At 53.5% G+C, this 21142-nt stretch overlaps 8 protein-coding genes across 8 annotated transcripts; 3 read left to right on the top strand and 5 right to left on the bottom strand.

Annotated features, from left to right (window-relative positions):
* Positions 1-61: 61 nt before the first annotated feature.
* Positions 62-1516, bottom strand: UMAG_11644 (putative glutathione-disulfide reductase GLR1; the record flags this gene model as incomplete). Its single annotated transcript, XM_011389144.1, has 1 exon — positions 62-1516. The coding sequence occupies one exon, from the start codon at positions 1514-1516 to the stop codon at positions 62-64; it is 1455 nt and encodes a 484-aa protein (XP_011387446.1).
* Positions 1517-2358: 842 nt separating this feature from the next.
* UMAG_11643 (uncharacterized protein) lies at positions 2359-4083 on the bottom strand (the record flags this gene model as incomplete). Its single annotated transcript, XM_011389143.1, has 1 exon — positions 2359-4083. The coding sequence occupies one exon, from the start codon at positions 4081-4083 to the stop codon at positions 2359-2361; it is 1725 nt and encodes a 574-aa protein (XP_011387445.1).
* Positions 4084-4627: 544 nt separating this feature from the next.
* UMAG_01139 (uncharacterized protein) lies at positions 4628-5592 on the bottom strand (the record flags this gene model as incomplete). The annotated part of the gene is made up of 3 exons (XM_011388786.1): positions 4628-4885; positions 4993-5057; positions 5142-5592. 3 exons carry the CDS (start codon positions 5590-5592, stop codon positions 4628-4630), a joined length of 774 nt encoding a protein of 257 aa, XP_011387088.1.
* A 507-nt stretch (positions 5593-6099) lies between these two features.
* Positions 6100-8322, top strand: UMAG_01138 (uncharacterized protein; the record flags this gene model as incomplete). The annotated part of the gene is made up of 1 exon (XM_011388785.1): positions 6100-8322. One exon carries the CDS (start codon positions 6100-6102, stop codon positions 8320-8322), a length of 2223 nt encoding a protein of 740 aa, XP_011387087.1.
* A 136-nt stretch (positions 8323-8458) lies between these two features.
* On the bottom strand, positions 8459-10552 carry UMAG_11642 (uncharacterized protein; the record flags this gene model as incomplete). The annotated part of the gene is made up of 1 exon (XM_011389142.1): positions 8459-10552. The coding sequence occupies one exon, from the start codon at positions 10550-10552 to the stop codon at positions 8459-8461; it is 2094 nt and encodes a 697-aa protein (XP_011387444.1).
* Positions 10553-11436: 884 nt separating this feature from the next.
* UMAG_11641 (uncharacterized protein) lies at positions 11437-11799 on the bottom strand (the record flags this gene model as incomplete). The annotated part of the gene is made up of 1 exon (XM_011389141.1): positions 11437-11799. One exon carries the CDS (start codon positions 11797-11799, stop codon positions 11437-11439), a length of 363 nt encoding a protein of 120 aa, XP_011387443.1.
* Positions 11800-14122: 2323 nt separating this feature from the next.
* On the top strand, positions 14123-15691 carry UMAG_01136 (uncharacterized protein; the record flags this gene model as incomplete). The annotated part of the gene is made up of 1 exon (XM_011388784.1): positions 14123-15691. The coding sequence occupies one exon, from the start codon at positions 14123-14125 to the stop codon at positions 15689-15691; it is 1569 nt and encodes a 522-aa protein (XP_011387086.1).
* Positions 15692-18703: 3012 nt separating this feature from the next.
* On the top strand, positions 18704-21016 carry UMAG_01134 (hydroxymethylbilane synthase; the record flags this gene model as incomplete). Its single annotated transcript, XM_011388783.1, has 1 exon — positions 18704-21016. The coding sequence occupies one exon, from the start codon at positions 18704-18706 to the stop codon at positions 21014-21016; it is 2313 nt and encodes a 770-aa protein (XP_011387085.1).
* Between the last annotated feature and the right edge of the window lie 126 nt (positions 21017-21142).

The raw sequence follows: 21142 nt of genomic DNA, 5'->3' as shown, positions 1-21142 counted from the left end.
AAAGTAGTTGGGCGATCATTGCGTACAAAACGGTGTACAGGAGGACTGGCTATGGAGAGGCTCAGGCGTGCTTGGTGGTAGGAATCATAGTGACGACCTCTTCAGCGCTGGTAGGGTGGATAGCACATGTGTCCTGGAAATCCTTGACTGTAGCGCCCATCTTGATAGCGACGGCGAAACCCTGCAGCATCTCATCTGCGCCCAAGCCGACGATGTGCAAACCGACCACCTTGTCACCTGGAGCGACGACCATTTTGAACGCACTAGGAGCCTTGTGGTCCAACATGCCGTAGTACATCGAGGTGAACTTGGACGTGTGGATCGAGACGTTTTCCCTGCCGAATTTCTGGACGGCTTGCGCTTCCGACAGACCGACAGTGCCGGATGTGGGGTGCGAGAAGATCACGGTGGGGATGTTGTCGTAGTCCATGTGGTCGTCTTTGAGCGACGCATGATTCGAGTAAAGACGGTTCGAGAGCTTACGTCCCGCTGCAATCGCTACGGGAGTGAGCAACGCTTTGCCCTGAATATCACCGATCGCAAATACGTTACGCACGTTCGTCTCTTGGTACTTGTCCACAACAATGTTGCCTCCCTTGTCCAGTTGCACACCCACCGTCTCAAGTCCGAGGTTGTCCGTGTTCGGTCGTCGACCAATCGCCCACAGCAGACAGTCCACTTCGATACTATCTCCCTTGTCAGTGTGAATCGTGAGAGGTCCGCCTTTGCTACCTTCCACCTTGGTGATGTTAGTCTGCTTGTGAACGTTGAGTCCGGTTCTGGACATGTAATCCTGCAACGTCTCGGAGATGATCGGGTCGAATGGTCGCAAGAAGGTATCGTGTCGAATGAGCAAATGCGTTTGCGAGCCGAGCGTGTTGAATACACCGGCAAGCTCAACGGCGATGTAACCTGCGCCAACGACCGCCACACGTTTTGGCTGTTCCTTGAGCTCAAAGAAGCCGTCCGAGTCGATCCCCAACGAAGCACCGGGAATCTTGTCGTCGCTCGGAATGACTGGTCTACCGCCGGTGGCAATCACAATGCGATCACCAGTGATCTTGTATGTGCCCGCATTGAACGATCCATCCTGGCCGCGCATGGTCACCTCGACCTCGTTCTTACCAGTTAGCTTTCCATGGCCCGACAGATACTCGACGCCATCCTTGTCCAGGTTTCGGTCGTAGATACCGTTCAGCCTGCGAACGTATGCATCGCGTTTCTCGGCAAAGTATTTCCACGCGAATTCGGGCACCTTGGGCTTGTTGACCACATCGCCGAAGCCGTATTCCGGCGCTTCCTTGAGATGCTCTGCCATATCCGCAGCGTGCCACATGAGCTTCTTGGGTACACAACCGACGTTGACGCACGTCCCACCCAGCCGACCGTCCTCTTCGATCACGCAGACCTTCTTGCCGTAAGCCGCAGCACGACGCGAGACACCCATAGCGCCGGATCCACCACCGATGACGACCATGTCATAGTGCGTTGAAGTGGGTTTGGGAACCGGAGGCATCTTTACCGCGGACGAAGTGGAGAAGTGAGAAAAAGAAGAGAGATGCGTGCTTGTCTGCTGCAGACGATTCGCAGCGACAGAAGCGGTAGCAATCGGCAGACGAGCACAAGCAGATGTCGTAGACGACCTCAGCTTGTCAATAGTAGCAACGCCAACAGAGATGGCTCGGGTAAATGTAGTGGTGGTGGACGGTCCAAGGGCTCTCGAGGCACGTAGCACTCGTACCGAACTGAAAAGGGCAAGCGGCGTTATCTTGACGGATCTTGCTGCGGAGCGCAATGCCTTGAACAATGCAGTGACGGTCGATGAGGTAAGTTTGTAAGGATTCTGAATGCGTGCCAAACCGGTACTGATCACGAATCGTGATTCGCGATTCGTGATTTCGCACTCTCTGTCGATCGGCGGTGACAGAGAGGCACGAGCCAAGTGCAAAACGAAATCCGCGCCTTCCATGTTCGTGACGAAATTCACAAGTACAAACCAGCACAGCACAGTACAGCACTCACAGCTGTACAGTCACGGGCACGCTCACACGTGACACACGCCAAAAGCTGAGCTGAGTGAGCGCCTCACAAACTCCACCTTGGTCAGCTTATTCGGCAATCGTGAATCGTGAATCGTGAATCGTGAATCGTGAATCGTGAATGAATCGTGAATCATTCACGATTCTGGCGTCTCAGCGTCCAAGCTAACGGATCAGTTCCAGCGTACGGCTCAACTGCGCCGACATTCGTGATTTCGTCGTGGGAGGGCAAGCTTGTCGTTCACAGCTTGAGCGTGAGTCTATTCACAGGATCGTACATGACTGGTTACTAAGTCACACGACAATCAAATGAGATTATTTACACATCGTGATCTGTGCTCCTGCTCTTCTTACTACCACGCTTTATCCACTTTGGCAGTTTGAACTTGCGGTCTTTGAACGAGCTGGCTCTGGTTGAAGCCGTGCGAGTGCTGCTAGATGAGGGCAGCGTCATAGAGTTGGAAGACTGGATCGATGGATCTGCAGCTAGCGACTCACCTCTGCTTGCCTCGTCAGAGGTTGCGACAGAGAGCAAAGCGGGTCGTGACACATCTCCTTCTCGAGCGTTGCGTCCAAGCGGACTTCCTGCTTCGTCCGAGAAGATGCCAGCACCTCCTGTGCCTCCACCTCCCGTCCGGGTGGATACTGCATCACCACTCGACCCATTTGTCGAGCCACCGCCTCCACCAAAGAGGTTGAGCGTTGAGAGTGTGCCGCCTGAGGCGCGTCTTGCGGGCAAGGCTGCGCGTGCAAGTCTGAGTCTTGCTTCCTTGCGTGCGACAGCGCGGTTCGGGGTGATGTCAATAATATCGTCCGGATCACTGCCTTCAGCATCTTCGTCGCCTTCGCCATCTTGCTCGTCCTCGTCATCATCGTCATCTGCCAGCACCTCTTCGTACCTGTCAGCAGGTCCGAGTTCAGCGGTGCCTGGCGATCTCGAGTACAGACCCGAAAGAGCAGATGAACTGCGACTCATGCCGTGCTGTTGTAACGCTACTGGGGAGCGAACGCTTCGAACACTGCCTGGTCCCTGGGGCGTCTTTGGATCGGCAAGCGTGCTGCCGTAGCCTCGGGGGGTCGAAGAACTTGCACCCAACAGCGGCTGATCGCTACCGTCTGACTTGCCCCTGCACGAGAGGTTGGAAATGGGAGAAGAGAGCTGTGTCCTAACCTCCTGCAACTCGCCGCCATCCTGCGCGTCGAGATGCTCCAAAGGCTGACGTACCTCCTCGGTTATGTCTTGGTCATGCCCGTCGTCAGAGAGATAGAGGCTGTGCATGTCAGCTCCACGTCGATACTGCGGATCATCCGCCAAATCCCTAGCCCATCGTTTGGCCTCGACGGGATTGCCGCCTGGTGGGATCTTGACGCCGACGATGGCAATGTATAGGATCCATTCGAACAGCGTAAAGGCCATCTGGACGCCGACTAGGATGGGCATCGTGGGCTCAAAGTGTCGGAATGCGTCTGGCCAGCGCCATGCGTCGGAAGCCAAAACGCCTGACCAAGAGTTTGACCGCTTGTCGACTATGCCAGGTTTTGGCCTGGCTTGAAAGAGGAGATTGGCAACCGATACGTAGAAAAGAGTGCTGAGAATGCTGATTGCAGCTACTGTCACTCCGAGCTGACGGATACGTATGCTGAAGCCGACGATCCCATAGGAAAATGCTCGTGCGATGGAAAACACGATGACGAGGAGAACGATCTTGCGTCGTTCCCATGCAGCATCGTCCAATCTTGGATCTGTGCGGCCGGGTAGCGAGCTTGTCATCACGGGATCATGAGAGAGCGGACCGCCAAGTATGTGAGCGGCTGGTTCATCATGCTTTGCTAGTTGGTTAAGGACGAGGATGCCGAGAGTCAGTGTGGTAGCAACGTCGAGGGCAGCAAGCAGAGGTAAGAAGAAGAACAGCCTCGGTCTGGAGCCAAAGACTCTTGCGCTTTCGTCGGCTGCCGGCGCGGGTGCGTCGAGCGCGGCCGTTGAAGACGAGATAAGGATATAGGAGCCGGCTCTGGGAGGCGATGTCTCTGCGCTGGACGACATGATGCTTTCGCGGGGCTAGCGGTATCCTCTTGTGGGTGGGGAGTGTTCTAGCTTGGTTTGAAGATGCAGAGAGCGCTATTGCAGGCTCGCTATGTTGCATGCATAGCAGAGTCAACTCGAAAAGTCCGGGTGTGGATGGAGCTGTTTGGAGTCGGGTGGATGTAGGTGGAAGTGACAATGGAGCAGTATCGAGCTAGAGGTGAGTGTGGATGGCGTCGTGGTGACAGCAGCAAGGTCAAGCCGCCTTCCCCCTGTTGGCTGCAGAGTGCTGTACTCGTGACTGTACTCACCACTGTATTGCAGTTGTACAGCTGATCCGAAACCAACACGCCTCCAGGCAGCTCATGCTTGCACGCTGTTCTCACGCGCGCTGTATAATAAACGGCTCAGGGTCCAGACAAAGTTCGCCGTGCCGACTTACACGTTATCCAGTTGTGGTTCGTGATTTTCTCTCGCTCGCTCACTCAATCGTGTATCGCAACTCGATCGCTCCCTCGCTCAGGCCATGCCATGCTCTGCTCTGCTATGGACAATACTGTATACACTAGCTTGGCTGTTTACATTTCAATCCGATGCAGATCCAGAATTGCTCTCTGGACTCTTTTCGGCTGGCATCCATCTTTTCTGCCTTGACAAAGTGAAAGTGCTTCTCGAGCACATCTCTGCGGAACAGATCGGCTTGGTGCGACATAAAGTACTTCATCACCAACACGCTCGCCTTTGACGCGAGCGATGTCGGCGATCTACGCTCTCCATCCTGCATCAGTTGGATGTCGTGCTTCAGGTTTTGGATTGCAAAGTTCTGCAGGGCCAGATGCGAGGATGTCAGGCGGACACAGAGAGCAAGATGTTAGTGTCCAACTTGCAGAACAGTCTCACATGGGTTCGGGACTCGAAGAGGAGGCTCACCGTTGCTGCCCGACATAGTTCCAAGGAGGCCTCTGTATCGACGATCGGGTGGCCGGTTGTGTTTGCTGTCAGGGCGAAATACCACATCTGGTCTCAGTCAGCTGGACAATCGATACGAACGCTTCCGAGCCTAGACAATTCAAACTTACCCATCATGTCGCTGACTACAACATCGACAAAGCCGTCAACTTGTGGTTCTGCATCCCTTCCACTCCTACCGCCGAGCGCTGCATCCGAGACCAGTTGTCTGAGCTTTGCTTGAATGGTCGGATCGAGAAAGTCGCCCTGAATCGAAGTGACGCCCTCGATGTCTGCCACCGGTAACAAATCTAGTGCGAATACTTTGCCTGTCGTTGCACTGCGAGTACGCTCGATGATAGCTTGACTCCATCCGCCTGGTGCAGCGCCGAGGTCTACCATCACGCGTCCAGGTCGCAGAAACCTGTATCGATCGTCCAGTTGCAATAGCTTGAACGCTGACCGTGCTACATAGCCACTTGAGGTCGCCAATGAATTGCCATCCTTGGCGTTGCCTTGCTTCCCGGGGCTGTTTGGGCGAGAGCGCTGCTTGACGTACACATCAGCCTTTTGGCGTTGCATGTATCGACTCGATGAACCGCCTCGTTTAGAAGATGCGTATCGGGTTGTTTGGGCTGCAGCTTCGAACGATTTACCTAGCGAAAGCGTGCGTGACGCAGCTGGACGAGCAGCCGCGCCGGATGAGATGAGAAGCGCTGCTCGTCGTAGCATCCGGCGTGAGCAGCATGCAACTTCGACGACGAGCAAGAAGCTTCGACTAGTCATGAGTGGTCCCCAAGCCTTAACGCTTGTCGTCGCTGTCGGGAATTTCAATCCCGACCTCCCGAAATCCGTCACGCTTCAACCATGTTCAGTCACGAGTTGAACCGCCGGTCAACTTTTTCAAAATTCCAAGCTTGCTTCGCACGTGGTGCCAAGCCTCTCATGTTTGGCCTTGTCACGCCCCTCCTGGGTTGCACTGCAAACTAGAATTCTTCATTTGATGCGATAGGAGCTCACAAGATGTCCTTTCTCCTAATACCATCGTTGTCAAGGATTCAAAAGAGTCGCTCAAGAATAGACGATCCGATGCTGATCGACAAGCGTTCGCAAACGGCTGGTCAGGTCACGGTCGACACCACACGCACTTCATTGAACGGCTTTGGTGTCTTTGCCATCATCGTCTTTGCAATCGTCTCACTTATTGTCATACAACCCGTACGCATCCATATACCTCACCCAATCGCAAAAGTCATTCGCAGCACTTTCCGTAAGATTTGGCTCGCACTCGCAGGTCCACCGGATGTAGACCAACAGGAACAAGATGCGGTGGAAGCGGAGCTCAGCGCGGCTGCTCACAACAGCGATGAGCAAAAGCCGATGTATCTCACTATTGATCACGTTTCTGCACCCGTCATTGGCGTCATAGTCCTGCTGGCAACCACAACTATTGGCGGAGAACAGGTCAGGCAGGGCATCGTAGGCGAAGACGGAATCGAACCATACGACGTACTCGCGCTGTTCATCTCGCTTGCCTACATCGCGATCAGCTTAGATGCCACAGGACTGCTTCGCTTTCTGGCCTTTCTAATCTGTCTCAAAGCCGGTCGACAGGGACGCGAAGCCAAAGGCAAGACACTCTATCTGCTTCTCTATTTTTTCTTCTGGTCTGCAGGTGTTCTCGTCGGTAACGATCCCGTCATCCTATCCGGCACCGCTTTCTTGGTCTACTTCACTCGTGTGGCGGGCATCAGCCCACCAGACGCTTGGATCTGGGCCGAGTTTGTAGCCGCCAACATCTCATCCGCGGTGTTGGTCAGTTCAAACCCCACCAATCTGGTCATCGCGACAGGATTCGATGTCAACTTCATCACATACACCGCCTATATGGTTTTGCCCGCATTTGCGTCCGCAGTCGGCGGCCTGGTGGCTATGTTGCTCTACTTCAGGAACAGAGAGCAGGCGAGTGTCAAGTCGAAAGATGGAGTTGACAAAGCGGCAAAGTCGACCATCCGAAAGATTGCCGAGAGCGTTCCTGTCATCGGCACTCGAGTTCAGAGCCAGCCGGAGCATAGTCAGATTCGACAGCGATCCACTGTTGCACTCGATGGCAATGGTGCATCTGGTGCGGACACTTCCATCGGCGAGGTAAACAAATCAGGCACAACAGCAGGAGGCACAACACCAGCCTCCGAAACACCTTCTACCATGCATATTACCAACAAGGCGCACGCAAAGCGCTCGCAACCGCTCATCTACATCCCCGAAACCATCATTCGTCCCGACGTCGATCCACGTGCTGCGCTGGTAGACAAGTTCGGCGCCATCTTTGGAAGCATCGTCATGGCTGCTACGCTAGCCACACTGGTGGGGACCTCGGTAGTGGGTGGAGTCAAAGTATACCAAATTGCGGTCCCGGGTGCGGTGCTATGCTTTGTCAGAGATGCTGTTGCGGATTGGTTGCGGTGGAGAAGCTTGCAGTTGGAGAGAAGGAAGAGGCTCTCGGATGAGCTTGACGTGGGATCGGCGCAGAATAGAGCGACTGCGGCAGACGCAGCAAAGTCGATGACACCGGCGCAAAACGGTGAAGCAATAGAACTGAATACAATGGCCACATCCATATCTCATGCTGCCACTAGTGGTCGGAATGGTGTAGCTGGTGACGAGCCAAAGCGGACACCCTCGCGGACCGCTACCGCCGACCAGTCCGCACCCCCTCACAGTCGCAATCCACTCCGACGTCTCGTTCGACTCCACTCTTATCTGAACACCGTCTTCCCCACCGTCAGCATCGTCCTCTCACGGCTGCCGTTCCCGCTCCTCCCCTTCGCATTCTCCATGTTCATCCTAGTGCAAGCTCTTGCCCATGTGGGGTTCATCAACATCCTCTCTTCCGGACTCGGTCGTGTCTGCTCATCTGGCTACGTCGCCACCGCCTTCTTCATCTCTGCCCTCGGAATCATCCTCTGCAATATTGGAGGAACCAACATCGGCGCTACGATTCTTCTGACGAAATCTGTTCGATCTCCGTACTTTTCTGCTCGAATCAACCATCTTTCTCAGCGTGATCAGGAATTGATCATGAAGGTGGCACAGTACTCGATCGCTTTCGGGTCCAACGTAGGAGCTCTCGGTGGTACATTTGCTGCAAGTTTGGCAGGATTGCTCTGGTTGGGGGGATTGAAACAGGGCGGCATCACGGTGGGTGCACGACAGTTTTTGAAATGGTGTGCAGTGGTGGTGGTGCCGAGTACCGTCATCGGGATCGCCGTGATCATCGCCGAGGTTAGATACTTCCATGTCAGCGCATAGAGCACACTTCTGCACCACATTCATGGACTCATCTACTTCACATGATAGAAACACAGAGACTCACCCACGAAGCGCCTGGTCTAATGTAATTGCACTCGAGCCTCGAGGATCCCTGCGTGTACAGCAGCGATGGCTTCTACAAGTAATGGCGCAGCGAATAAAGTAGTACCTTACCCCTGGTGTTACCAATCGCCACATACTGACTTGCTGGGCTGAAATCGACCGAGCTGACACTGCCCAGTGGCGTGCCTGAGGTGGGCCAATTGCTGAATACCCGCATGCTTGGGAAGTGGACCAATCGGAATGCATCCTTCTTCAACTTGGACGCGATGGCAAGGATCTGTCCATCACCGTTCCATCGCATGGCGGTGGTGGTAGTGACAAGGTTTTCGATCGTCTTGACAGGATCCATGGGTCCACCTGGTACCTTTTCGACGACTGAATCGATGGCTCGTGACGAAGGGATAATCGAAGTGGGACTGCCGCGCGAGTAAGACTCGGCAGGGCGTTTGTAAATGTTGACGATACCACCATCACTTCCGACAGACCAGAATCTACCGTTCGGTGAAACTTCCAATCCTTTAGCACCGAACGAACCCACATCGTTCCAGATAGAAGAGCATCCTACTTCCATGCCCATATTCCTGATATCCCACAGGTGAACGCTTCCTTCTTTACTCATCGTCAGTAGTTCGACATCTTTGCCTGTGCCGGTAACGCCGATTCCGGTACCTCTGTCTCCCAGCACGGAAGCTGCGTCCCAGGTGAATCCTGCGAGAGGAGAGTTCATACGTACTCCACCAATTCGTGTTCCACCTGCAGCACCCGATCGTCCCCAGTCGAGTAGGTGCACCGCGCCTCGTCGACCACCAATCGCCAACAGTCTGTTACCCTCTTCCGCAGTCTGAGGTTGAAACTTGGCATCGGACAAATTCAGCTCGTTTCCATCGTCCTCTGCAGAAGATTGTGAGGCCAGTGATCCAGCACCACGCCAGGGGATAGACCGAACAACGCGCCCAGCTTGCAAGTCGTATGCATAGAGGAAGGGTCGATTGCCGGAAATGAGAGCGGACGAACCGGATGGATGGAACGATGCATGTTGGATTGGCAGATCGGGTACGTGTATCGTTTGAATCAACGGGTTCGACTTGCCGTCAATCTGGAAAAGTCGAACACGACGGTCTTTCGAAGCCGTCATGAGAACGCTGGCGCGTGGGCTGGGGTGGAATCGTACCATCTCGATACCGGGCAATGATTCTTCCGCAGCAATGGCGTTGGCATTCTGTGCGTCGTTGGCGTTACGCAAGCGGTCGAGTTCGATCTCCCCTGCTCTGAGTTTGCCGCGCGCTTTGATTGATTTGCTGGTGAGGTCTTGATGCCGAGGGCCATAGCCTTCGATAAGGCCAGTATCGCTCCGAAGAAGGTCTTGAATACCTTTGCTGACGTCCTCGTTGATGATGACGGCGGACTCGCCAAATCCTTGTTCTGATTCGTCGGGTTGCTGCGAGATGGATGTGAGGCGGAAAGAGGCCCATCCTGGTCGAGGATGAAGCTTTTCGAATTGGGCGCGAAGTCGAAGCTCGTATTCAAGACCGCTGATTTTGGTCTCGCCGACCTCTTCGCGCAGTCGTCGAAGACGGGCAGTTCCAACACGAGATCCGTTAGCGGCGAGATTGTTGCTGCGTGTGAGATCGATAGTGAGTGCGGCATCATCTGGGTCTATCCACACACATCTTTTTGTGCGCTTTGGTTTCTTGATCTGCGATGTACTGGAGCCGGCAGAAGCGATACGGTCGATAAGAATCTCGTCATCGTTGTCATCATCGTCACTTTCGCGTTCTGAGCCAGAAGGCTGGCCACCTTGCTGATCCTCGAGCTGTCCATCATCATCGCCTCCGGCCGTGTCGACCATGAAAAGGTCACCATCGGCTATAGCTTGATCCTCGAAAGCAGCATCATCTTCCGCTTCGCTGGCTTCTTGTACTTCATTTTCGCCCGTGACATGCTTCGATGTTGAAGGATGGGACAACAGAGAGGAAGAGCCACCAAAAATCAACTTTTCGAGATCGAGCTCGTTGCTGGCGGGTGGCGGTGGAGGACGCTTTTTTCGGCTACCTGGAAAAGTACTGCCATTATCGCCTAATACCGCTTTGCTATTGAAAGTATCTGTGTTGATAGCTGTACCGGACTGCGAGGCGTTGCCATCGTTTCTAGACCTTTTGCGAGCCATGGTGGCATGGATTGCTCGGTCGTTCGAATCGTAGCCCGGCTTGACGGGATCCTCTTCAATGAAAGTGCTCGCAGCGTGACCTTGCAGCCTTGTCCGAGAGCAAACGACCAAGGTGGTTGGGTCGCAGATAGACTGATGCAAACAATGGCGTTTGAAGTCAGAAAAGAGCTCAAAACCTGTCCGTCTAGTCTCAGCGTCGAAGCTCCACCTGGAAAAAGTGAGCCAAAACTTTCTTAAAAAAATCGACCCTTTTTGGAAGTTGGCCTTATGAATTACAGATCATGACAAAGCATAACCCTCTTTACATGTGCTTACATATGCCTGGAACAAAGTGATGATTTTTCGGGGCGGGCATTCACGATTCGCGATACCGTACCTTCCGCTGTCTGACTGTATACAAACGCTACGCCTGCCACCAGCGCTGCTACAACCGAGCCAGTCAAACATCTGCGCAACTATCGCACTCATCAAGGCTCCAATAACTTCCTGCTCTGCGGTCTGTTCATCACTTCGTCCGACAACCCGCTTCCCTTTGTCCTCTCTTCTGTCCTGCTCCTCCTCGGCGTACTGTTCTACGGCTTTGAAGCGGCTTGGCTCACGCTCAACATCTCAGTGATTAAGAGTCTGAATGCTTTATTCTCCTGTCCAAACCGCGCAAAGGTCGCTAATTTTGGGCATTTTCTAGAGCTTGCACATGGGTCATAATTCCTAAGTGCGACGAGAAAGTTGTTGGTTTGCACAACTACGTTGCCAATGTATCGGACATAGATGGTGGTGTGCGGCTGCGTTGCCAGTGTATCGGGCATGGTTTCAGGGGACGGTTGAAGATCACAACCCAAGTCCGATTGGGTGTCTAGACCTCCCTCTGGTACAGCGGTTAAGCTTCAAGTACCATCGTCGCCACTTTCTCCCACGTCTACCTGCAAGCCATCGTCAACATGCTCGTCACCGCCTTCCGCGATCCGGGCATCCTGCGCCGCAATCTGGATCCGGACTCGCCCTGCGTGCTGGCCGACACGCCATTCGAAACGGGTCGTCACTCTCTCGTGGATCCGGAAGATGCACTGGCCATCCCCGTGCAGCGCGTGTTGAGAAAGTGAGGCCAAACGGTCCAAGTCAAGTGGTGCGAGACGCGTGGAACCTACCGTCCACCACGCTCGAGTCACTACAGGGTGTGTGATGACTGCGTCGAGAATATCGACCATCTCTGCACCTACCTCAACATGTACATTGGCAGGAGGAACCATGTTTCTTTCATGGTATATCTCTCGACTTCGATCTTATCGGCGCTCTACGTGGTGGCATGGCAACCGCCAGGCTTGTCCTGATGACCAGGCACAGCGGGTATCGATATCCGAGCGCAAACGGCGGCGTCACAGCGCGCGGGCTGAGTTTGCAACAAGCGCTCAAGCCGAGTCCGGTTTCGGCGCTTCTTTTCCTACTCTGTGTTGGCGCCACAGCTCCACTGGTCTTGTTCACCTACCACGTCAGGCTGGTGCTGCTGAACCGGAGCACGGTCGAGCAGATCCGCATCAATCACGAATACCAGTAGAAAGTACGGTGGAGGTCAGAAGGAAATCAAGCTTGGTACGCACGCTGACGATGCATCGATCTACGGTGCACACCAAGGTGGCAAGCGCGCAACGAGTGCAACGGCCAGGCTGGCAATCAGAACGGCTTTCGAGAAGCTTGGGAGTGTTGCAATTGAGGTACAAAAATCCGAACCCTTTTGTGACGGCGAGTAAGAAAACGATGATGAAAATAGGTGCAGATAACGGGACGTTGTCGGGAGTACCAGTCTGCTTCTTTATAAACAGATGTACTCAAATTGACAACGTGGAAGAAGAGAAGTAAGGTGCATCTAGGTACAGGCGCGATTGAAGTAGATCGGGGACATTGCACGATCAAGCCAGGTCTGCTTATCTAACCCTTAATATATTACAGCCTGTTAGGCCGGCCTATCTGTTCTCCAGCACCCTGTACCGTCGGAGCGCATCTTTCAGCAAACGAATCACGAATGTGAGGCACGCTTGTCGGTTGTTGTTCTTTGGACCCTGTGGAAGCACACGCATCCGACACGCGCAAACGACGCAACATACTGTACAAATTTCACCATCGACATGCATCTAACGTGCTTCCAAATGAGCATTCATGAACCGTGAAGCGTGCATGCCTTAGACGAAGCACGCTTCGCAAACCCCACAATCGACTTGTCCAACACAGCCAATCACGAATTATTCGTGATTATTAATCATCCATCGTGGACCACAATCGCGAATCGTGAATCACCTTGGCGGGTAAAGTTGTGAAAGAGTCGTCAGTGGCGCCATTCACCACCTTGGTCCCGACATACACGCCTGATTTGCACCTTGTTTCCAGTGACCAGCGTCGGCCAACCAAGAATTGCACCTTTTGAAACTCGCCGACATGTCCACGTCGCTTCGAACGAGTTCACGTCGAGTTTGTGCAGAACCTTCACGCTTGGTGACTCACCCGCAAGTGAGCCGTACCATGTCTGTCAAAGCTCTGCATCGGCAAGCCAAGCATCAAGGTGTCGCACCAATTCACGATTCTGACATGTGATTGGCGTTATGATTGTCAAATTTTCGTTATCACAATGCCAGACAGGTGGCAAAGGAAGCTGCTAACATTGAACAACCATGCGTAACGGTCACGAGTGTAACCATTCACGATTCCGAGTGTTAATACAAACGTAATAGAGTCATTCACGATTCGTGATTGTCCAATTCTGCCGCTTTGTTCCCTATTACAATCGTCATGGGCTTCCGTCTCTTGGTGCCTGCAGCTTGACTCATCTCGTATCTCGTCAAAATCGCCGTTGTCGGCAGATGCTGCTGGTCCACAGATGATACCAGAATGCAAACTTGCTTGCTTGCTCTCGCTCAATTCCAAAATCGTTCCAGTCCCATTGATCGATCGGCTCGGCTTGGCTCGGCTAAAACATTCAGAGAACCTTCATCGTCCGTGGTAAAAGTGTCATTTCACCTTCATCCACTGCCTTCAGCAATCACCGCAAATCTCAGATTGTGAACGTCGACACAGTTCGAGCATCCACAGGTGCAAAGTGCGTGATTGTTTGTACATCTTGCTCCATTCGCCATCATCTCCGTCTTGTCTCCGTCCGCCAACTTACCTGGCTCTTCTGTCACACCATATCAAGCTTGCAGCCCGAACTCTGTCACCATTCGATATCCCGACCTCGAGCCGAAACATCGCACCCTTGCTCTGTGACATCCATCTACTCGCTTCGCCGCTCTTCTGCCTTGCTTTGCCTTTCCAGTCAGACCAGGTCCGTCTTAACCGAACGAATCGCATGCCTGGCTTCTAGCGCGGATCTTGACAAGACCTCGTGGCACACAACGTGCTGGAGCTTCTTCTTAAAGTTTGAAAAACGCTGTTTCACTTGCATCCGACTTCCTCCCCTGTCCAACACTGTAGCTATTTAAGCTCCCATCGCTCGTCGACTGTCACGGTTCACATTCGCCCATACCCCAAACCAAACATATCCTTGTTCCTCGACGTTCTTGTTGGTGCAGTTTCACTTGGACCATGTCTACCCCTGCTGCAGCCGCCGCCGTCGACGACACCAGCAGCCAGCCTGACAACAAGTCGCTCTCGAGCTCCTCTGAGCAGCCGACGGTCGCTGCTGTTTCAAGAGACAACCATGTCAAGGCCAATTTTCTAGAGATCATCGGTCTCCGCGATGTCAAGCCTGAGGCTAGCGTAGCGTGGAAAGGTAAAAGGCCTAATTGGTTCCGTTCGGTCTTTTTCAACATCACCGTCCTCGGTGGATGCTCCTTCCTCGCACCGGGCATCTGGGGTGCCATGGCTTCGCTCGGCGCAGGTGGCTCGCAAGACCCCAGTACCGTCAACGCCGCCAACTCGCTCACCTTCGCCTTGATGGTGTTTACCAGCATCTTCACGTCTTCTCTCATCTCGAAATCCAGCGTCAAAGCTGTACTCATCTTCGGCACGATCGGATACGCCCCTTACGCCGCCGGTCTATATTTGAACAGCGTCAACAAGTCACAGTGGCTCATTATCCTTGGTGCAGCGCTCTGCGGTCTGAGTGCCGGTAGCTTCTGGTCCGTAGAGGGCGCCATCGCACTGGGCTATCCCGAGAGGTTGAAGCAAGCACGTTACATTTCATACTGGCTCATGTTCCGAGTGCTTGGTCAGCTTCTCGGTGGCATCATCAACCTCGCACTCAACTACAAGGATAACGAGAAGGGCTCCATTTCCACCAACACCTACCTCGTCTTTGTCGTGCTGCAATGCTTGGGTCCTTTTTGGGCTATGCTGCTCTCGCCACCGCACAAGGTGCAGAGGATCGATAGGACGCCCGTCTACCTTCACATTGAATCATCCACCAAGCGCGAGCTCAAGTTGATGTGGAAAACCATCATCAATCCACAGGTTTTGCTCCTCTTGCCCATCATTTGGCAATCCACATGGTCCGAGGCGTTGATCGGAACGTACGCCGTCAACTACTTTACCGTTCGATCTCGTGCGCTCGGTTCGCTGCTCTCGGCTATCACCGCCAGTCTATCCAACTACCTCCTCGGCTTCTTCCTCGACTGGAAAAAGCCGTCGGTCAACACGCGTGCAAAGTATGCATTCGGCATCATCTACACCCTGCAAGGAGCTTGGTGGGCTTGGGCGATCTACATCATGCACAAGTACCACACCACTACGCCCAAACCCACTTTCGACTGGTCCACGCCCGGTTACGGCCAAGGCTTTGGCGTCTACATCTTCCTGCAGATCGGATTCAACGTCATGTACGAACTCAATTACTGGATCATCGGCAACATCTCGGATGACCCCGCCGAGGTCATCCGATTGGCCAGCATCGTCCGTGCCGTAGAATCGGCTGGTCAGTGCGTCAGTTACGGCGTCAACAGCACAAGTTGGAGATTGGATGCTGTGGCAGGTCTGAATACCGCCCAGTGGGCACTCAGTGTGCTGCCCGCTTGGCTGGTTGTTAAGAAGATCGGCATTTTGAACGACGGAACCAAGATTCACGAGCCAAGGACCTATGCGGCTGAAGATGAAAGGTCCAAGTTGAAACATGCTGGCTTAAAGACTGCCGAGTATGATCTCAGGGGCGATCAGTAGTCGCGCCAACTTGCGATTGTCCTGCACGTGTCTCTGGTCTTATGCACATGGTAATGGTCACAAGTTGGTCTCTGATACAAGCCTGTGGCGTTCGCGGTGCCATGTAGCAAGACAGCCAGTGAGTGATTGATATGAATCGTGAATGCTGACTTGCCCGTCATAGCAACAAAGTGCACGTGTCTCTGGGTGCGCTGGCAGTGGGAATGGTGACACTGCCCGCATCTGCATGTGAGGAGACACGCATTGTTCCAGAGTGATCTATGATGGCAGAAGAGAACCATTGTCGACATGTGACAGCAGCATGTTGAGGTGTGTTGACTGGAGATCATCAGAAGAACAAAGTGGACCGTATGAAAATTGATTGCAGCTGCAGTTAGGTTTATCTGTTTCGGTTTTTTGGAAAACTTTCCACTGCAACTCCAGTCACATTTCAACACACTTCAATACGGCACGACACACAACATTGCAGACAGAGCTTTGACACGGCACACATGTCATTGTAGACAGTGACTCTGAGACTATTGGTAGTCTTCAAGCCACCCAAAGGGTGGCCTAAAGTCGAAGTCAGGTAGAGGTGCGGGCGGCAGCTGAAGTTGAGCGGGGACTGGGTCATTTGCAAAGGGGTTTGACTGAACGTCAAGCGAGCTGGTTTGGTTTGGCAAAGGTGCTCATGCTTGGCATCGGCCAGAACAAGGGATCCACAACCATGGTTGGAAACCGTCGGTATGTTTGCTCATATCGTTGGAATGATGAGCTTTGATTGTGCTGAGCAGGAGCAGGGAGAGGGCCGTGAGCAGAAGCACTCTGAGCTGCTTGCGTATCTTTGCTTCCTGAAGCCTTCTTACGGCTTCCTGCGGGCTTCTTGCGAGGCTGCGGTTGTGCTGCCGCTGTTTGACATGCTAGGCTGTACTCAGCTGGCTGAGACCTTGTAGTCATCACATCTTTAGAGATCACTCGTCCATCACCGGGTTCGTGGTTCTTCTTTGTCACTTTCTCGGTGGCTTGTCTGCTCTCGTCTTGCTGCAGCAATAGATCTCGTTCTGCACCACGCTCATCAAAGGCATTGATGAGCTTTCTCTTTGAGTGAGCCCGGTCTCGATTGTTGTTCGCCTGCAGACAGATGTTAAGCATCGTGATGTATGCCTGTCGCTTTCTCGGCGTTGCTTGTTTGAGACTAGCAGCGTCGTTGAGCCATTAATGTCCGCGGCAGCGTCTGCCAAGTTTGTCCGAGCGAGAATCTTGTCGGAAGTAGGATTGGTGGTGAAAGCAGAGTCTGAGAATGCTTGCCTTGCTAGGCTTTGAGTGAGCACCTCCTTGCGTGCCTTGTTGTACATGTTGATGAGCTGAATGCGGTCGATGTGGTCTGCCTTAGTACAGATTGCATTGACTTGTCGGGTGTATGCCTGTGCAATAGGACCAAAGACAGAAACATCGAGTGGCTGCATGATGTGAGTGACATGGGGAGCAAAGCAAATGGGAGCAATGTTCCTGGCCCAACAGGCGTCGATGAAAATGCTTGATACATGGGAGCCATGTGCATCGAGAAGAAAAGTTGCCACTCCTTTTGCCGTCATTGACATGGTTGACTGTGAATATTGAAGATCTGCTCGAGCCAAGGAACACCAATTGCATTGCTTGTCCAGCCGTTATCTGTCTTCAAGTTGTCATCAATGTCCACCATGCTTCTGGATTCACCATCTTGTGAATCTTTCCAGCATTGATGGCAACGGGCGGCGACATCTGTCCACCTGAGCCCGTGCACTCGATGACAGTGGTACTCTGTCGGTTTACAAGAATTCCCTTGAAGTGTGGCTGTCCTTTCGGGAGAGCAAAATGCTGCCTTGTACAAAGTCCAAGCATGAAACCTGTATCATCCAAGTTGAAGATCATGTCCGGCTTGATGTTGCTTCGAGGGCTTTGATTTTTTTGCACTTTGGATCCGTGCCTCTTTGTCTCCTGTACACACTTCTGTGAACAAGCGGTATGCTTTGGTGCGCTTGCTCGGTGAAAGGCTTGGGTCGTGCTTGGCTGGCGAGGCGTTGCATTTGGATGGGGGTGGCGCCCTCATTGCCGTGTGTTGATCAGGCAACCATTCACGATTGCTTGTGACGATGACGAGAAGCTATCAAAAGATGTGGAGGCGATTGGATACAGGGATAGCAGTTGCAATTTTTTGTTCTTTGATTCATCTTCGAGTCTCGGAACTGGGGGCGAGCAATGTTGGACTACAACTACGTACACTCTTCTACTACGCACGATCCATTAGAAATAGGCGACTCATGCGGCTCTTTGACTCGGCTCGAGCCCGTGTCATGCATGATTCGTGATTCACAATTCACGAATGGGGAGAAAAAGAGACAAAAAATGATCGGTCTCGTGTGGCTGAAAAAAGTGAATTTTCTTCGGCGTAAGTTAGGTCTGATTTGAAGTCACATTCACATTCACGATTCACAGTCACAGTTACAGTCACAGTCACGAGTGGTATGTGAATCACGAATCTGCGTTGGAGCGAGGTTAGCGCCGTTATTTGACTCCACAGACACGAGAGTCACGAGTGTCTGAGACGAGCGAGAAACCTGAGCGGTCTAGGCTGCATAGACGATTCACGTCCGAATCAGGTTAGCAACAAAGACCCTTCCTTCTTATGGCTCTTGGGCAAGTCGTGAGTGTCTCGTGAGTCTCTGTGAGCTCTCTGATTTCAAATCACACAACCAGAAGGAAAGCCAACCAAACCTACAAAAGTGTCGCCTTGCTCGTCGCGCGCATCTTAAAGTAGGCTCGTACTTTTGTTGGTATCGCCACCACCTCGACCACCACCAACTCTTTTCATCAAGACCGAACCATTGTTCGTAACATCAAGGCGGTCGGACAATTAAGAGCCTTCGTCGAATAGCATTCACTGTGCTTTGCAGACTCTCTCGGATTCGTATTCTTTGACCACCAGCACCAACTCGCCTTCGTGGTTCATAACACTCAAATCAATCGCAAACCGCTTCGACCGACTTGGCTACCATGTCACCCGTACAGGATTTTACCGACGCCACTGTGCCGCTGCAGCACAAGGCGGAACAAGGGCAGAAAGCGCCACCGTCATGGAGCGATGGCTCATCTTGTCCGGTGCCCCACGCCAAGTCACAACCTCTTCCTCCTGGTCATCCACCTGTCCCTGACGCGCCCGCATCTACCTTGTTTCCACCGACCGGCTCACGTTGCATCTTTTATCGATCACCCGAGGATCTCGCGCAGACACCGCCACTCTCTCGCTCCACATCCTCGTCGATGCTCTCTTCTACAGCTACGCTTCCATCGCTTCATGAGCTTGCCGTCACCCACAATGCTTCGGCACACGAGTTCAACAAATTGCAGATCCTCGATCAGCAAAGGAAAGAGGCCAACATCAACCCACTTCCTGTCGACCGCGAAGGCCAGCTCGGCCTTGACCCCAGCTGCACCCTTGTTCTTGCAAGTCGCAACAGCCAGCTTGCGCTTGTCCAGAGCTCGCACGTCAGCGCAATGCTGGAAGCACGTTTCGGAAGGTCATCACCGCTTTTCAGGTCTCAAGCCGAACAGGCAACGGGCGCGCTTGAATCTACCAGCAGTGGCCAGAGCGATACCTCTTCTTCCTCATCGCCACGAGCGTCCACCTCGTCGAGCCGCCTTCAAGAGGTCGACGGCAAGCACTCGCAAGACGATGTAGATTTTCTTTGCAAGTTACTCCACGGTTTCCAGACGACATCTGAAGCACCGCTGCGCCCTCATGCTTTCCCCATCACCTCCATGTCGACGGCTGGTGACCAAAACTTGCGATCGCCACTGTACGTGATTGGTGGAGAGGGAAAAGCAATTTGGACTAAGGAACTCGAGGTGGCGCTCGAACAGGGCGCTGTCGATGCCATTGTGCACTGCCTCAAAGATGTGCCCACCGCCTTGCCCCAGGGGTTGGAGCTCGCCGCTGTGCTCGAACGCGAAGATCCACGCGACGCTCTCGTCGTCAAGGCTGGTCTGCCGTACAAGGTCCTTGACGAGCTGCCTGTCGGTTCGGTCATCGGCACCTCTTCCGTGCGCCGAGTGGCCCAACTGCGACGTAGATACCCACACCTGGTCTTCAGTGATGTCCGTGGCAATATCAACACGCGCCTCGCCAAGTTGGATGCACCCAATGGCCCCTACACAGCTCTGATCCTCGCTGCCGCTGGTCTGGTTCGACTCAACATGCATGCGCGCATTACAGCATTTCTCAGCTCGCCAGTGTTGCTGCACTCGGTTGGACAAGGCTCTTTGGCGATTGAGGTGCGTACACCTCCCGAGGGTGCGGATCCCACCACCAACAGGGATGCACGTATCCGTGAGCTCATTCGCTCTATTGGTGATTGGCGTGCTACTTTCCGTGCTGAAGCCGAACGCTCTTTGCTCAAAGAACTCGAGGGTGGCTGCTCGATTCCAGTTGGTGTCGAGACCCGCTTCGATGACCATGATCAGGTCGAGGGTCAACGCAGCGAGGCGATCGCGCTCGTCGACGATTTCGTGACTCAGGGCAATGCTGGTGCCAAAGCCGAGTTGCCGAACGGAGGTATGCCGTTAATCAGGGAAGGCCATACCATCCCGGCTTGCCAACTCTCAGATGCTACTGAGGCATCTTCGTCGACCCCTCAGCGTCCGCCACTCGAGTCTCTCACCACGGGCGTCGAGGAGATGGAAGCTGCCAAAGCACAGTCCAAACGTACCGCGCCTTCAACAAATGCACAGACTATTGCCGAAAGGATTGTTTCCACTTCGTACAGCATCGTCGACCGCTCAACGCCTGCACCAGAAGGACGCACTTTACACCTTGATGCCATTGTCGTTTCGCTCGACGGCAGCCAAGAGTCGCGCTACTCTGCATCCAAACATTGCACTACTGTCAAAGATGCACGCGAGCTCGGCATTCACGTCGCTCATGAGCTTGCCCACAAGAAGGGAGCACGCGCTATCCTTGAAGAGGTCGAACGACATCGCAAGATGGCCGAAGAAGCAGACCGACGCCGTCGCGAGGATGCTAGGAAGCGCAAAGCGATGGGCTTGCCCGGTGGCGAAATCAACACGATTGCTGTCACCAACGGTGTTGCCTCGGTTGCCGAGCATGGCGATCTCAATGCACTCAAAAAGTCCAGGGACGGTTGGATGCGTGGACAGGCCGAGATCAGCCTCAGCACGGAATTGGAAAAGTTGAGGCATGTGTATGCCACCGGTACAGGTGGTCCCGCCGATGCAGCGTGTGATCCTTTGGAGATGGATCGCAGAGGTGTTCCACGTGATGATGGTCAGCCCAAGGCGTGGGAAGTTTAGTCTGTATTTTTGACGACTGGATAGCAACCGTTGTATCGTGTGCCAATCGTGAATGTGTCACCACATCGTTACACCTACCGCCTGCTATTTCCTGCAACAGTTTGTCTGTCTCGTCTTGCGCTTGCT

This window comes from Mycosarcoma maydis, chromosome 2 (assembly GCF_000328475.2).
Source record: "Mycosarcoma maydis chromosome 2, whole genome shotgun sequence".
Classification (NCBI taxonomy): domain Eukaryota; kingdom Fungi; phylum Basidiomycota; class Ustilaginomycetes; order Ustilaginales; genus Mycosarcoma; species Mycosarcoma maydis.
Note: the sequence above shows the minus strand (reverse complement) of the source record. Positions and strands in the feature narration are given on the sequence as shown.